Genomic DNA, 16,624 nt, shown 5'->3' with positions numbered 1-16,624 from the left:
ATTTTTCCCTCCCCGACTCTAGAGCTCTCATGGAGGGCTGGGAGGCTGTTACTGACTGGTAGGTGTGGGCAGGGGGCCAAGGGCCCCTCGGGATGGGGGAAGGCTGGGGACAGCAGGACTGCTGACGCCTGTTCTGCAGACTGGGCCTGAGCTCGGTCTGCCGGTGCCGGGAGGTGGGGACACCCTGACCCATCTTCTCCCTGAGACCCAGAGGCCCGCAGTGGAGGGAAGGGGTCAGGCTGCAGTGACAGGGCGGGAGCCACTTGGAGGCTGGTCAGCAGCCCAGGCTCCCACGCTCCCAGCAAGCACGTGGCTGAGGGGTCCGGGGAGTGGCCATCGATGCACGTGCAGTGCAGTGAAGAAGGGGTAGGTCCCTGGCCTCAGAGCCCACCCATACCATGCTGTCCTGGTCGTAGATTTCAATGACAATGATGGGGGGATCATCCCGCAACTCATGAGCCTCGCCGTACAGCTCCAGGTTGTCGAACACCAGCATCTGGTCCCAGGTGGGGCACAGGGTCTCATTCAGCACCTGCAGCAGGGGGTGGGGGGCGGGGGGAGACAGGTCATACGTGGTGGTGGATGGACAGCTATCCCAGCAGAAGCCACCCCCAGTCACTGTGGCTTCCAGGGGACTCGGGCAGGAGTGTCATGCTCCCCGACTCGTCTGGGCACTTAAAATGAAGGGTAATGTGAGGCCTGCTCCCACCCCCTTTGCCTATATTTTTTTCTTGTTGAATGGAACCTCACTGAAGCCGTCACCAGTGTGGCCTGGGTGCGCAGTTATCTGCAAGGCTCCCTCTCGGGGTCTGGGTGCTGGCCGATGTGTTTCTCCAGGTTCCACAAGCTCATAGGCCCCCCTCACCTCAACGCCCGGGCCCTCACCTCTGTGCACTGACTCTGGTTGATGAAGAAGACACGGGCGAAAGGGTCCGAGAGGCCGCTGCTGTCCGCGGCGAAGAGGCTGCGGGCCTGGTACATGTGCGCCCGGAGCTGGAACACCTGCTTCTCTGTGGGGAAGGGCGGTCTGAGGCTCGGGGATGCCCCCCCGCAAGCACCCTCCCGGGGAGAGGGCTGGGAGCCCGGGGCCCCACTCACTGGTGTAGACCAGGCTGATGGGTGGGAAGGAGTGCAGGCCCAGGCCCTGGGCCGCTTTCACCTCCTCGAAGCCGCAGGGCAGGCCGCACAGGAAGTCCTTGCGCTGCTTGCTGAGGCCCAGCCACAGGTAGAGCTCCACCTTGGCCTGCACCGTCCAGCCCATCGAGCCGAAGCCCCGCTTGCCGGGCAGCTGAGGGTGGGCATGGGGTCAGCACCGAGAGGGACGGGCAGGGGGGACCTTGCTGTCCTCCCCCATTCTAGTCTCTCTCCAGCTCTGTCTTCTCTGAGCTCCTGCTACTGGAGGGCCTGCCAGACCCCTGCTGGAGGGCTGCTCCCCCCACGGGGAGACCGGCCCTTTGAAGAAGCCAGAGCCAAACTCTGAGCCCCAGTTGGCGCAGTCCTTGCCCAGCTCTTCCTCCACCATGGAGAAGAGCAGGTCCTTGGAGGGCACCCGGGCGTAGGCGATGCGTTTGTTGTTGCTCATCATCCAGATGAAGACGTCGGGGATGCTGTGCTGGGGCTGTGGTGAGGGCGGGAGGGGAGCCCGTGAGTGAGGGGCCACTGCTTGGTTGGGGCTCCCCGAGCTCCCTGACCACCAGGGTCTTTGTCTCAGGACCCAGAGGGCCAGGCCTGGGCCTCAGAGGAAGGACCCAAGATGCTGGTCTTTCTTCACCTCCCACCGATGGGGATGGGGCGGGAAGGGCACACGCAGGAGGAAGGCTTGTTCACTCCTGTCCCCCACCAGCTGTCAGAGGAGGGGAGGCCTCCAGGGTGGTCCAGCCCCGCCCCTTCCTGTGCAGCCCCTCCCTCTCTGGTCCCTGGGGTGTGGGGCCGGCACCCCTCTGTGCCCAGGGCAGGGGCGCACCTCGTCCGCCAGGAAGCGCAGCTTCTGCAGGAAGTTCTGGCACAGCCTCAGCTTGTCCCGCACCGTGTGGCGCTTCACCTGCGCCCGCAGGGTCTTCGCCTGCTGCCCCATGCTCTCCTGCAGGGGCGCGGGGGGACGTGGGGCTCAGGCCATGATGCAGGATGGAGGGGCTGGCCCTGGGGCCTGTGGCCTCAGACATAGGCCCTCCCACCTCAGTTTCCCCCTTTCACCTCCAGACCCCCCTCCGCCCCGTGTGGTCCCGCACTGGGACCGGCGTGTCCTCACCAGCTCCCGCAGGCACGATTTGAGGCGCTCCCTGTCCAGCCTGGTACGGGACATGTGGCCCTGATCCTTGTCGGCGAGGGAGAGGAAACGGCTGGGGGGTGAGGGGAGCAGGGCTTAGCAGAGCCCACCCACCAGCAGGGGCCTGCAGACACCTCCTTCTCTTTCCAGCCCCCCCACCGCCAGCCCCTGCCCCAGGGCCCCATCCCACGGCCCCATCCCTCACCGGCAGCCACAGCTCAGCTCCTCCAGGACGCCCCGCAGTCGGCGCTCGGGGTAGGACTTCTCCGTTTTGATCATCTCCTGCACGTCGTTCAGGCCTTCCTCCTGAGAACCAGGCGGAGGGGTGCCCGCTGAGCCACAGCCCCTCCCCCAGCTCCCCACCCCTCTGGGAAATAAAGGGCTAGTGACTTGGGACCTCTCGCTAGCGCCACCTCCAGTGTCCCACCCGCATCAGGAAACCACCCAGTTTCCAGGCTCTGCCCTCAGAGCCTGCGGCCTTCAGTTCCCGAGGAAGATGCCACCTGGGCTCTGAATCGTGGTCCCGGTGGGCTCTGGGCGGAACTCAGGGTTAGCTGGGGAAGGTGCTCAGCTGCCTTCAGGGAACCCCAACACTGGCCGGGTCAGGAGTCCCAGACTCCACTCCGGTAGCCCTTGGGCTCTTGGCCCCCTTCTGGGACCTGAGTCACCAGAACGTAGGTCCTGCTGGGTCACCCCGCAGTCCCTGCCCCCATTCTCGACCCCTTCACAGTGAGCTGCTGGGCAAACGGGCCTTGGGTGGGGCCCAGGCGGCTGCAGCCCGCCCCACCGTCCCCGCCCCCTCCCGCCCTGTCCTGGCGCTGACCAGCTTGTCTGCTATGTGGTCCATGATGTTGGCGTTGTAGAGGCGACGGCGCTGGTCTGGCCACCAGCTCTTGATGTAGATGCAGGGCTTGTGCTCCAGGTAGGGCAGGTGGAAGTAGTTCCTGGGGCGGGAGGAGGCGGGAGGTGGAAGATTGGGGGTCCACAGAGGTGGGAGGGCTAGGCCTGGAGATGGTGGGAGGCAACAGGCGGGCCCTCCCAGGCCCCCCTCGGCCACCTGGCTCACCTGTCGGTGATCTGGGGCCGCATGGGTGGGGTGGAGGAGACTGAGGCCAGGTCCCCACCCTCCTCCGTCTCATCGTCACTCGAGTTCTGGATCAGATCCACTTCCTCCTCATCCCCGGGCTCCTTCTGAGGTCGCGGCCGCTGGGGTCGGGACAGGCCATCCACCTCATTCCCATAGTTGCCTGGAGGCAGGAGGGGCGCACAAGGGCTGAGAGTCCTTTACCCACAAGGCCCCACCCTGCCCTCCAATCCCGGTGCCGCCGTGGGTTTGTGGGAGGGGAGAAGGAAGGTCCGGGCATGGGGACGGTGCTGGGGTCTGTGCCCACTCAGACGTGACAGAACACTCGCCAGAACCGGTCCCCATGTCCTCCACACCCGTAAACCCCTCACAAAGAGCCCTGACGACCCCTGAGCTCAAGGTCCAGCCCAGGGCATGGCCTGAGTCCCCCTCTCCCCTCTCCAGCCTCACAAGGGCCTCTTCCTTCTGCAGGGATGGCTTCTTTCTCCCCGTGTCCCAAATATAGCCTAGCACTGTGGTGGGGCCCAGGCCACCCCGTGGGCATGTGTGCCCCACAGGCACGTGCTGTGTTGTATGCCCCACAGGCACGCGCTGTGTGCAGTGTGCACGCTGGAGGACACACGGAGGAAAGTGGTCACAGTTTCCCTCCCACCAGGGCTGTGGTGCAGGGTTAGCAGTGACCACCCAGAAGCCCCGAGGCCTGAAGTCCTCTCAGAGGCCAAGCACTCACCTATGGTGACCTCAAAGGTAATTGGCTTTTCTCCGTTTTTCCGGTCGATCATTGAGGCTTCCAGAAAGGCTCCGAATAAAAAGAATTCTTCGATTTTCCCCGCGCAGCTCTGAGGGGAAGGTGGGTGAAGCCATCATTAAGCTTCACGGGGATGCTGGGCTGGGCCAGGTCTCCTCCTCCAGGTCCTTTGGCCGCTGGTGGGCACATCCCACCCAGACCCCGGAGGACCGAAGGCCCAATCCCTTTCGCCCAGGCAGAGCCCGGGCCCAGGCTGCCATGGCGGGAAGGGGGCTGAGCTGGGGGACCTGGAGGGAGGACAGCACAGCCTCCTGGGGCCTCACCTCTGACACAGGCGTGGCCTGCTCCACCTGCACCTCCGTGGAGCTGGTGAGCTCAGGGTTGGAGGTGTCCAGGATCTCCACAGCCAGGCCCAGCATGAGGCGGGCACGGAAGGACACGCCCTCACCCAGGCCCTCGTTCAGGTCCTGGTGCTCGTCCAGCAGCGTGTAGTTGCGTGTGGAGCCGTACATGTTCACCCAGGCCGGGCCCAGCGTGGGCAGGAAGCCTGTGAGCCGGAGAGAGAGGAGTGGCCTGTGTTACACCTCAGGGCCCGCAAGCGTTAGAGGGGCCTCTTCTGGGGGCTCCCAGCCTGCACCTCCTGATTGCTGAGCTGAGGACCCCAGGCCTTCGGTTGCGAGCATTTGGGGACACGTCCATCCCCTACACCGCAGTGAGCGCTGTGAGGACAGGAATGGCTGCTTCTCTCGCCCTGTATCCCTGGTACCCAGCATGCCCCCTGGGCTGTCGGAGGGGTCTGTGCCCACAAGTCTATAGATAGTTACTATGGCAATAGGACACATCTATATGTGATATGCATGCATATACACACATGTACAATTGTTATTTTCATTTTACAGATGGGAATAGTACAAAGGTCACAGGGACTCATTGTCAGGGCTGGGGTTCGAATCCAGGCAGCCGGGCTCCAGCAGGCCCAGTCAGCTCTGCAGACCTAGCCTGACTTTCCACCTCTCCCTTGAGGTGGGAGCCGCTGGCAGCGCCCTTGCTGTACCCAGCGCCTTCCAGGCCGGGGTGCAAGATGGTGGTGGTTGAAGGGGGCTCTCATTCATTTACTCCCTCCTTCAGGACCACCCCCCCCCATCTCCCACTGCTGACCTTTGTCCCCGTCGTTGGAGATCTTGCGCAGGTCAATGAAATGGGTGCCGATAGCCACGTCGTTGACCTTGTCCGAGTCGCGGATCTGCACCTTCATGCGTTTGCAGAGCGGGGGGAACAGGTCCGTGAAGACGACCTGCTCATTCCACAGCGGCTCGTAGCTGTTCTTCTGCACCGAGGTCTTGCCCTGTGCGAGGGAGTGAGCGATAGGGTTTGTGTGTGAGCATGCGTGGATGTGCTTACTTATGTGTGCATATGTGTGGTGTGTGTATGCATGTTTGTGTATGTACATATATGTGGTGTGTGTGTGCATGTGTGTATATGTAGGTGGTGTGTGTGTACTTATCTCCTCCACTCTTCCCCACCCCAGCCTCTCAGACTCTCCTTCCATTCGATGCTCCCCCTCAGTTGTTGGTCTCCAGGACCCAGAGGTGGGGAGGGTTCCCTAAGGCCTGTCCATGCTGAGACAGTTCCCAGTCCCCCGCCCCCTGCCCCTCTCAGTTGGCGTGCCCTCATCTCTCACTCCCCTCCCTTCTCAGGCCAGTCTCCTGGCTTCTGATTTTGCCTCATGTCAGCCCCTGGGCTCCCACATCTATCTGACGCCCGTCACCCCAGACCCCGCCCCTGCACTCGGTAGCCCAGTACCTTCTGGCCAGCAAAGAAGACCTGCACGTAGGGGTCAACCAGGTCCTTGTTCTCCCCGATGAACGCCTTCTTCACGTTGGCCATGAGGCTGGTGTTCATACGGGGCAGCCCCTCTGCCCGGTAGATCTTCACGTAGAAGCGGGCCCACTGGCGTTCGGCAGGCACACCATCGGGGAGCAGCAAGTTCCTGCCGGCACATACAGCTAGGGCACCAGGCTGGGCACCCCAGCTCCTGCCCTAGCATCTACGTACCCCTGGGGCCTGGGACAATCTCACCAGTCCCTCCTCTCCTGTGACAAGGAGTCTGTGGATGGTGAGGCCAGCGCAGGTGGCCCCAGCCCTGGCCAGAGTCCTTCCAGGGAGAGGTGGGCTATCTGGGGGTGGGTGAGAACAGGGGTGGGGGATGGAAGGTACGACTCTGAGCCAGTCCACCCAAGGGACTCCCTTTGGGGAAGGACGGGCCAGGCCGGGTCTCAGGCTGGGGGAAGATGGGAGCCTCACCCCTCGATGTCATCCTCCTCCGTCTCGTTGGCCTTGTGGGGCGTCTTGATGTTGTCCCCCTTGCCCACCACTGCGACGTCACACTTCACGTAGCCCTTTAGCCCAGCCGAGATGTCGTCGGGGTCGGACAGGATGGCCCACTTGTGGTGGAACTGATGCTCTGCAGTGGCGAGGAGCAGGGACTGCACCTGCGCCCCCTCCCAGGGGCACCCGCCCTCAGGGCAGGCCTCAAAGCTGCAGAGCTGAGGGCCTTCTTGGCCCCTAGATGAAGCCATCAGGTGCCCCTGGGCAAGGGCCCACTGCTCTGCTTGCCTCTGGGCCAGGGGGACAGAGGTCCCTGAGCAGGGGCAGCTGGGGCAAGGGCTTGTATCCAGGTGTGTGGTGTGACCACCTCCTAATGGATTCCTCCACCTGCAGCCCTCCTACCCCAACCCCTGCGCTCACCTGCACACAGCTGCCAGCAGAGCCTTCAGAGAGGCTCCCCTCTCTCACTGGGGGCTCCCCAGTGCTCAGGGTAAGACCACAGACCTTAGCATGGCCTGTGGGGCCTCTGGATACAGCTCTTCCTACTCACTATGCTCGTCCCACCCCATCCCTGTGCTCCTGCGAGGCAAAGCTGCTGACCCCTCTGAATAATTCACTCGCTATTTCACACCTTCATGCTGCTGGTCTTTGAGCTTGGGATGACCTCATCCCTGCTCTCCCTCTGCCCCAACCATTCTCCTCCCTGCTTAAACGTCTACTTCCTTTGTGAAAGTGTCTCCTCTTCCATGCAGCCTTCCCTGACTTCCTCAGAATTGCTAAACCTGACCCTTTTGTTCTTGCTGTTCCATAAGCACACTCCTGTCTCACGGACAAGTGATTAACTGCTTATTGTCTGTCCAATTTCAGACGGAAAGCCTCCTAGAGACAGGGTAGTGTCATCCCAATAACCCCAGGACCTGGGACAGTGTGGAGGAAAGGACAGGTATCAGGGAAGAGGCCTTTCCAAGATGGGTCACTGATCAGCTGCCTCCTGCACGCCCCCTACTGGGGATTGAGCCCACAACCCGGCCTGTGCCCTGACTGGGAATTGAACCGTGATCTCCTGGATCATAGGTCGATGCTCAATCACTGAGCTACTCCAGCAGGGCTTAAGCTTCACTTTAAAGCTGATTGCGAGCAGAGGGAAGCCCTGGCCTTGCTGCATGAAGGGCTCAGAACTTCCCTCTCCCCCCTCTCCCCTTCACCTTCTACCGCAGCTCAGACCCGTCCCTAACAAGGCGCAGGTCCCCCCGTCTGAGTCGCAGCCACGATGTGTACCAGCCAAGAGTCTATTAGGTTGAACCATGAAAAAGCTCCAATTTGTTCAACATAATAGTTGAGTGGCACCTTCCAGCCGCTTACCTTCTCCTGGCTGCTTTGATCTCGCCCGGAAATGGGAAGAATGGCTGGTGCCTCCTCCCTACTCTGTGAGGGTCCGATGCGACAGCCTGGCTGACAAGGCACTGCCACTGTCCAAAGGCCTAATGGCGTCGCGACTGCACCTTGAGTGGCGGGTTCCCTTCAGGGCTCGGGGAGCCCCGTGCCAGGCTGTACGCCCATGGTTCCAGCTGCCCAGGTGGTGGGCTTTGAGGACAGTGGAGTTCAGCGGGGGGCCCAGGAGTCACACAGTCTGGTGTCACCCCCGACCAGCTGGGAGACTGGGAAAGCCCTGGCACTTCCCAGAGCCCCAGGCCCCTCAACTGTAGAAGGGGTGATGCCACACATCCCAGCAGGGGGGCAGTCTGCAGCTCTGGGGCTCCCCAGGGTGCCAGCAGACGGGTGCATATAAGGCGGAGCACCCATCACTCCACATCCCTGATGGCTGTGTGTGCTCACGGCCCCACCGGGACCACCGGGGTGTGTATGTGCTTACTTATGTGTGCGTATGTGTGGGGTGTGTGTATACACGATATGTGTGGTGTGTGTATCCTGAGCCAGGGGCCGCCGGGGGGTGGAGGTGCTTCCTCATGTGTGCGTATGCGCGTGGTGTGTGTATACCGGAGCCAGGGACCGCCGGGGCGCGGATGTGCTTATGCGCGCATATGAGTGTGGTGTGTGTATCCTGAGCCAGGGGCCGCCGGGGGGTGGAGGTGCTTCCTCATGTGTGCGTATGCGCGTGGTGTGTGTATACCGGAGCCAGGGACCGCCGGGGCGCGGATGTGCTTATGCGCGCATATGAGTGTGGTGTGTGTATCCTGAGCCAGGGGCCGCCGGGGGGTGGAGGTGCTTCCTCATGTGTGCGTATGCGCGTGGTGTGTGTATACCGGAGCCAGGGACCGCCGGGGCGCGGATGTGCTTATGCGCGCATATGAGTGTGGTGTGTGTATCCTGAGCCAGGGGCCGCCGGGGGGTGGAGGTGCTTCCTCATGTGTGCGTATGCGCGTGGTGTGTGTATACCGGAGCCAGGGACCGCCGGGGCGCGGATGTGCTTATGCGCGCATATGAGTGTGGTGTGTGTATCCTGAGCCAGGGGCCGCCGGGGGGTGGAGGTGCTTCCTCATGTGTGCGTATGCGCGTGGTGTGTGTATACCGGAGCCAGGGACCGCCGGGGCGCGGATGTGCTTATGCGCGCATATGAGTGTGGTGTGTGTATCCTGAGCCAGGGGCCGCCGGGGGGTGGAGGTGCTTCCTCATGTGTGCGTATGCGCGTGGTGTGTGTATACCGGAGCCAGGGACCGCCGGGGCGCGGATGTGCTTATGCGCGCATATGAGTGTGGTGTGTGTATCCTGAGCCAGGGGCCGCCGGGGGGTGGAGGTGCTTCCTCATGTGTGCGTATGCGCGTGGTGTGTGTATACCGGAGCCAGGGACCGCCGGGGCGCGGATGTGCTTATGCGCGCATATGAGTGTGGTGTGTGTATCCTGAGCCAGGGGCCGCCGGGGGGTGGAGGTGCTTCCTCATGTGTGCGTATGCGCGTGGTGTGTGTATACCGGAGCCAGGGACCGCCGGGGCGCGGATGTGCTTATGCGCGCATATGAGTGTGGTGTGTGTATCCTGAGCCAGGGGCCGCCGGGGGGTGGAGGTGCTTCCTCATGTGTGCGTATGCGCGTGGTGTGTGTATACCGGAGCCAGGGACCGCCGGGGCGCGGATGTGCTTATGCGCGCATATGAGTGTGGTGTGTGTATCCTGAGCCAGGGGCCGCCGGGGGGTGGAGGTGCTTCCTCATGTGTGCGTATGCGCGTGGTGTGTGTATACCGGAGCCAGGGACCGCCGGGGCGCGGATGTGCTTATGCGCGCATATGAGTGTGGTGTGTGTATCCTGAGCCAGGGGCCGCCGGGGGGTGGAGGTGCTTCCTCATGTGTGCGTATGCGCGTGGTGTGTGTATACCGGAGCCAGGGACCGCCGGGGCGCGGATGTGCTTATGCGCGCATATGAGTGTGGTGTGTGTATCCTGAGCCAGGGGCCGCCGGGGGGTGGAGGTGCTTCCTCATGTGTGCGTATGCGCGTGGTGTGTGTATACCGGAGCCAGGGACCGCCGGGGCGCGGATGTGCTTATGCGCGCATATGAGTGTGGTGTGTGTATCCTGAGCCAGGGGCCGCCGGGGGGTGGAGGTGCTTCCTCATGTGTGCGTATGCGCGTGGTGTGTGTATACCGGAGCCAGGGACCGCCGGGGCGCGGATGTGCTTATGCGCGCATATGAGTGTGGTGTGTGTATCCTGAGCCAGGGGCCGCCGGGGGGTGGAGGTGCTTCCTCATGTGTGCGTATGCGCGTGGTGTGTGTATACCGGAGCCAGGGACCGCCGGGGCGCGGATGTGCTTATGCGCGCATATGAGTGTGGTGTGTGTATCCTGAGCCAGGGGCCGCCGGGGGGTGGAGGTGCTTCCTCATGTGTGCGTATGCGCGTGGTGTGTGTATACCGGAGCCAGGGACCGCCGGGGCGCGGATGTGCTTATGCGCGCATATGAGTGTGGTGTGTGTATCCTGAGCCAGGGGCCGCCGGGGGGTGGAGGTGCTTCCTCATGTGTGCGTATGCGCGTGGTGTGTGTATACCGGAGCCAGGGACCGCCGGGGCGCGGATGTGCTTATGCGCGCATATGAGTGTGGTGTGTGTATCCTGAGCCAGGGGCCGCCGGGGGGTGGAGGTGCTTCCTCATGTGTGCGTATGCGCGTGGTGTGTGTATACCGGAGCCAGGGACCGCCGGGGCGCGGATGTGCTTATGCGCGCATATGAGTGTGGTGTGTGTATCCTGAGCCAGGGGCCGCCGGGGGGTGGAGGTGCTTCCTCATGTGTGCGTATGCGCGTGGTGTGTGTATACCGGAGCCAGGGACCGCCGGGGCGCGGATGTGCTTATGCGCGCATATGAGTGTGGTGTGTGTATCCTGAGCCAGGGGCCGCCGGGGGGTGGAGGTGCTTCCTCATGTGTGCGTATGCGCGTGGTGTGTGTATACCGGAGCCAGGGACCGCCGGGGCGCGGATGTGCTTATGCGCGCATATGAGTGTGGTGTGTGTATCCTGAGCCAGGGGCCGCCGGGGGGTGGAGGTGCTTCCTCATGTGTGCGTATGCGCGTGGTGTGTGTATACCGGAGCCAGGGACCGCCGGGGCGCGGATGTGCTTATGCGCGCATATGAGTGTGGTGTGTGTATCCTGAGCCAGGGGCCGCCGGGGGGTGGAGGTGCTTCCTCATGTGTGCGTATGCGCGTGGTGTGTGTATACCGGAGCCAGGGACCGCCGGGGCGCGGATGTGCTTATGCGCGCATATGAGTGTGGTGTGTGTATCCTGAGCCAGGGGCCGCCGGGGGGTGGAGGTGCTTCCTCATGTGTGCGTATGCGCGTGGTGTGTGTATACCGGAGCCAGGGACCGCCGGGGCGCGGATGTGCTTATGCGCGCATATGAGTGTGGTGTGTGTATCCTGAGCCAGGGGCCGCCGGGGGGTGGAGGTGCTTCCTCATGTGTGCGTATGCGCGTGGTGTGTGTATACCGGAGCCAGGGACCGCCGGGGCGCGGATGTGCTTATGCGCGCATATGAGTGTGGTGTGTGTATTCAGGAGCCAGGGACCGCCGGGGTAGGGAGACTGAGAGCCCACGCCCCCGAGCCGTGTGCACCGCTGCTGGCTGGGCCGCAGCTACTCACCGGGCTGGGAGTACACGGTCCCCACGTCCATTTTGAAGGACCCCACCAGGGTGCCGCTGCGCAGCAGGTTCTTGGAGTGAATCACCTTCCGGGCAGAGCCACAGCCACCAGTCAGGCTGGGCGGGGCTGAGGCTCTCCAGGGGCAGGGGCGGGGTGGGGTGACTGATGGTGGCACCTCCTCAGTCTTTCTGGGGACCCAAGCCTCTGGGTGAAGCAGGAGAGCGTTTGGCCGGGCACGGGGGTGGGGGGCTCGCCGAGGCTCAGATGAGCCCCCCTGCCCTGGCCTGTTTTGGCTGGATGCCAGTACAGGTGAGCAGGTTGTGCACTGCGTAAGCCACCCAGCTATGGGGCGAGAGGGGCTCAAACGCAGCCTGCGCCCCGCCTGCCCAGCTGTGTGTCTGGGTGCAGGGCTGCCTTTTTGTGGCTGGTTTTCCCTGAGGGGCGCCCTTTCTATGTTTGCACGGAGGTGCAGTGTGAGCTGAAGGCCTGCCTGCCAGGGGCTGCTCCCCACTCACCGAGATCTTGATGATCTTGTCGAACATGACGTCAGGAGAGACGTGGAAGTCGAAGACGAAGTACTGGAGGGGGAAGGACCCAGGCCGCTGTCACTGGGTGGGCAGCAGCTAACACCCAGGGGCAGTGCTGGGCCCCTCCCTCCTGGCAGTGCCTGTCTGCACCCCGGCCATTTCCCCTGAGCCCCCAAGTTCAGGTGAGCAGCAGTGGCAGCCACTGGTCCTCCCTGACCCGGGGTGGGTGGGAGGCTGGGCCCCAACATGAGGGCCATACCCCAACCCCTAGGCAGGGCCAGTGCCACCGAGTGTGGGAGGGGAGGGAGAGGGGCAGTCGATGGAGCAGCCCTGGGCTGGGGGCTGGGAGACTGGGTTTCTAGCCCCTGTTTAGCCCCTTTCTAGCTGTGTGGCCTTGAGCAACATTTTCTGGACCTCAGTTTCCTGAACTGAACAAGCAGGACAATGACACCCTCCTTAGAGACATGTTGGGACTATATGTTGTGGTTATATGAGCTACATAGGCATCGCCATTCAGCCATAGGAGATACAGCCCATTTCGGAGATGTTAAAACAGAAAACAGGGGAGCTTTGGAACCGATGAATCTGGGGTACGAAGGCACGTAAACCGCTGGGAATGGCAAATGCTGCGGGCGTGGACTGTCCTCTCAAGTTGGGAGCTGCCCCTCCCAGGGGCGGTGCCCACCCATCTCTCTGGCCTTGGGGGCAGGCGCAGGGAATGAGGGTGTGGGGAGGAGTGGAGGCACCCCGCTTTCATGAACTTGTGGGCAGAAGGATGAAATGTTGCCCATGTATTTAGCGGGAAGATCTCAGGAGGATCTGCTCTTGGCTGTGGGTGAAGGTATGGCTGCGGAGACAGACAGACCGAGCTTTGACTGTTGGACCCATCACTGCTTTTTCTGAGCCTCAGTTTATCCCTCTGTGATGTGGGGAGAATGATTCAGGGCTGTCATGTTGACCTGCAGGGACATCATTCACAGGGGCGGGGGCAGCAGGTGTGTGGTGTTGAAGTCTCAATGAGATGACCTCTGTCACGCAGGGGTGCCCATGGTCAGTGCCCAACAAGCACCAGCTGCTAGCATGGCAGCAATACGTCAGGTGGGGGACGGAAGCTCTGGAGAGACGGTGGAGAGCCAGACACGCATATGGCAACTGACGCCTTGGGGGTGGGGGGAGTGGGGGAGGTGCCCGGGGAGTGTGTCGGAAAAGGCGGGGAGGGAGAAGCTGGCAGAAGAGGTCCCCAGAGGTCCCCAGGGGAGGGATCGGCAAGCAGATGAAAGGAGCCAGCCAGTCAGGGAGAGGGGGTGGATGTTGCACTGAGGGACAGCAGGTCCTTGGTGCAGTTAAAGATGGGCAGTTTCAGTGAAGTCATGGAACAGAAACGATGGTAGAGGTTGAGGCGTGAGTGGGAGGTGAGAAAGTGGAGCCAACTCACGTGGTCAGGCTGTGAATGGGAGGGGAGAGGTGGTCACTAAGGAGATATGTGGGCTTGAGGAAAGGCATAGCTAGATGGCTGGATAGTTGGATAGATAGATAGGAGATGGACAGATGTGTAGTTTCTGTCGTTGAGCATACATGATTTCTGGTAGCTATAGTTAGAATATGTGAGAGTAGAACACCTTATAGGCAAAGGTGGAGCCAAAAGGGACGTAAAGGCAGAGTGGGTGGTGTTGAGTGAATGTCATAATGCCAGACTCGTTGGGGTGCATCAAGAGAAAGATCCAGGGCAAAGGGGAGAGGTGGTTCAGGCAGAAGGAAGATGCCAGTGGCCGGGACCAGATGCATCCACAGAGAAGGGGTCTTGGCCTGGTCAGGTAGTTCTGGGAGGGCAGGTCCAGAGCCAGGCAGTCGGGCCAAGGCCGGCCAGGTGCCTGAGAGCTGTGCCAGCCCCAGGAGAGCGAGCTAGCTGAGGACAGCCAGACTTTTGCCCTCTCGGAGTGGTCTGTGGTCACATTCCTTGCACTTCCTGGGCGCCTGAGAGCTGTGCCAGCCCCAGGAGAGCGAGCCAGCTGAAGACAGCCAGACTTTTGCCCTCTCGGGCTGTCTGTGGTCACATTCCTTGCACTTCCTGGGTATATTTTCCGTTTGTAACCGTTTAGAAATCTGCTAAGTCATGTCGATGGTTCTCACCTCTCTCTTGTGATGACTGGAGCCAAAGGAAGGTTCTCCTTAACTAAGAATTAGCCAGAAGCAGTACACCTCTGGGACCAGGAGGAATGTGGTTGGGAGGAATCGTGGGAAGATAGTTTAGGGTGGTGCTTCTTAATGGGGGGGAGGGGGCGAGACATGCTGAGACTCCCAGGGGACATTTGGCAATATCGAAACATTTTTGGTTGCTACGGCTGGAAAGGGGATCGCTATTGGCATCTACTGGGTCGAAGCCAGTGATGCTGCTTAACATCCTACAATGCACAGGACAGTCCCTTACACCAGAAGTTACCCGCCCCAAATCACCATAGTGCTGGGCTGGAGAGACACTGCTTTAGAGGAAACAGAAACGGCGTAAATCAGAGCTACGTGGGTTTGTGAAGAAGAACAAAACTGTGACCAAGAACAAAGTTAAGGGCCGCTTGAGTGGAATGAATCGTCTTAGTGGATATAAATATGGAGTTTGGAAAGTGGTTTCGAGGCTGCAACTGGGAGGTGGCCCGTTGGGGCAGAAACTGTTGACTTTACAGTCCCCGTGTTGGCAGACATGGGCCCGGCCCACAGCAGACGTTTGCTTCTTCCTTTGGGTGAGTATCCATTCAGCAGAGTGTTCCCAAACCCCTCCAGGAACATGCCAGGCTCTGGGCTGGGCCACACGATGCAGGGGACTTAGAGGGAGCCTCCAGTCCACCAGGGAGACAGACACGAAGGACCAACCACAACTCAGGGACATTACTGTCACACAGAGAGAGGTGCACTGACCTCTGACCCAGAGAGTGCAGGGAAGGCTGCTCAGTGGCAAGGGCATTTGAGCTGGGCCCTGTAGGGTGAGTAGGAGTTGGCTGGGGAACCACAGAGTAGGGAGAGCAACTGTTTCCTTGGGAAGGAAGAAGCCATTTGAATGGAACATGAGGTGCGTTGGGCTGGTGCAAGGTGATGCGACTTTGCCCCTATCAAATAACCGTGGAAGGCCAAGGGAACCTGTCTCCATGTCTGTCAGGGGAAAGTAAGCCGTTATCTAGGCTGAAGGCTTTTCCAGTCAGGGATGAGTCCTGACGTAAGGTGGGGGGTTCCTGACGTTCTAGCCCTTGTGGGCCTGCGGGAAACCAGCTGTGAGAACAGGTCTGCCTGTGGTCACACAGGCGACTTTGGCCAGGCCCCAGCCTAGACTGGGCCCCCACGAAGGGCAGAGCGTGCCCAGGTTTTCTAACGGAAGATACAGGGCTTGGTGTTCCCACAGTTCCCAAGAGATGCCCTCCCCCTAGTTACAGAAGGCACCCTCAGCCCTCACCACTCCTCAGGACAGACACTGGGACACAGGGCACAGATGCCTTATTTGGGCCAATCTGGTACCCCTTTGGAGCCACGGGGAAAAGCAGACTAGATGCCCCCTCCAGCAAAGGGAGTGCCAGGGACCAAAGATGATTAGGATGGGTCCTCCTGGAGCCCAGAGTCAAGGTGATGGGTCTGGGGTGGCCATCCAAGGTGGCAGACAGAGTGCTGGGCTGAGGCTGGACAGGCTGGGCCCGTCTCCATCCACAGTACTCTCTAATCTCAGCAAGATGGGGAGACCGAACTAGAAGGTCTCTGAGGTCCTTTGACCTTGATGTGGCCTCAAATGGCTGCAAAGAACAGGAGTGGGCACCTGGCCAGACCAGAGTCAGGCTGCGATCTAGATTGGGGTTCACAGACTCTAGACTGCAGGTCAGTGTTCTAGTGGTAGGAACAGGGTAGGTCAAGGTCACCCCTGCTGGTAGCCCTTTGTGCCTCTTGACTCCCAGATGCTCCTATTGGGCCCAGGTGGGGGTAGGGCCCAGCCTCCTGCCGCATTTGGGAGGTCCCTTTCCCGACCTGGGGCCATGGGCACTGACCTCATTGTAGTAGGGGCAGTTAGTGGACTCCTTCATAGACGTGTACTTCTTGTCGTCGCCCACCTCCACGCACACCACGGGGTCCATGTTCAGGCCCACCAGCTGCCGCGCCTCGATCACCGTGATGCTGACCTGCAGGCAGGAGAGGGGGAGGCCAGAGGGAAAGATGTGTGAGCCCTGGAGCTGGTTCTGCCAGAATAAAGGCAGCCTTCGGTTAAGTGGTTGGTCTCCCAAGAAGGCAGGGTCTGTCTGATGCTCACGATGGTCTCCGTCGACTCTCTTGAACTTGCATTTTACCAAAATGGGCTTTGCTGAGCTAGAATTAGCATTTCCTTCAGCACATTTCTTCTGGTGAAACTGTACAGGTTGCTTCTCACGCTTCTCCTCTTGGAGATCTGGTATTTTAATCGCCGTGCTTTGATGCAACTTCTAAATATGATTTGACTCAAGAGAACCACTTTCCCTTTTCATAAAAAGAATAATCACAACAATTATCATCCACCATGTCCACGAGAGTCTTATAAACATGCGAAAGGCCAAGAAAGGTTTACACATCAAAACGAAAGATGTTAAGA

General features: G+C 60.9%; 1 protein-coding gene across 1 annotated transcript in view; it reads right to left on the bottom strand.

Moving 5' to 3' along the window:
- The window catches only part of OTOF (otoferlin), a 97,056-nt gene that overhangs the window by 17,125 nt on the left and 63,307 nt on the right, over positions 1–16,624 (bottom strand). Inside the window, exons 10-26 of the mRNA XM_006767590.2 lie at positions 16,050–16,181; positions 12,019–12,081; positions 11,504–11,588; positions 6,403–6,562; positions 5,902–6,088; positions 5,257–5,443; positions 4,422–4,645; positions 4,081–4,189; positions 3,333–3,513; positions 3,090–3,210; positions 2,472–2,572; positions 2,249–2,339; positions 1,964–2,080; positions 1,448–1,618; positions 1,099–1,288; positions 886–1,010; positions 398–532 (exon numbers count right to left, since the gene is read on the bottom strand). Of these exons, the coding sequence (XP_006767653.1) occupies positions 398–532; positions 886–1,010; positions 1,099–1,288; positions 1,448–1,618; positions 1,964–2,080; positions 2,249–2,339; positions 2,472–2,572; positions 3,090–3,210; positions 3,333–3,513; positions 4,081–4,189; positions 4,422–4,645; positions 5,257–5,443; positions 5,902–6,088; positions 6,403–6,562; positions 11,504–11,588; positions 12,019–12,081; positions 16,050–16,181 (2,379 nt within the window). The remainder of the gene's footprint in view (positions 1–397; positions 533–885; positions 1,011–1,098; positions 1,289–1,447; positions 1,619–1,963; positions 2,081–2,248; positions 2,340–2,471; positions 2,573–3,089; positions 3,211–3,332; positions 3,514–4,080; positions 4,190–4,421; positions 4,646–5,256; positions 5,444–5,901; positions 6,089–6,402; positions 6,563–11,503; positions 11,589–12,018; positions 12,082–16,049; positions 16,182–16,624) is intronic.

Source organism: Myotis davidii, unplaced genomic scaffold (genome assembly GCF_000327345.1).
Source record: "Myotis davidii unplaced genomic scaffold, ASM32734v1 scaffold238, whole genome shotgun sequence".
In the NCBI taxonomy this organism is placed as follows: domain Eukaryota; kingdom Metazoa; phylum Chordata; class Mammalia; order Chiroptera; family Vespertilionidae; genus Myotis; species Myotis davidii.
This window is presented reverse-complemented; position numbering and strand designations above follow the sequence as displayed.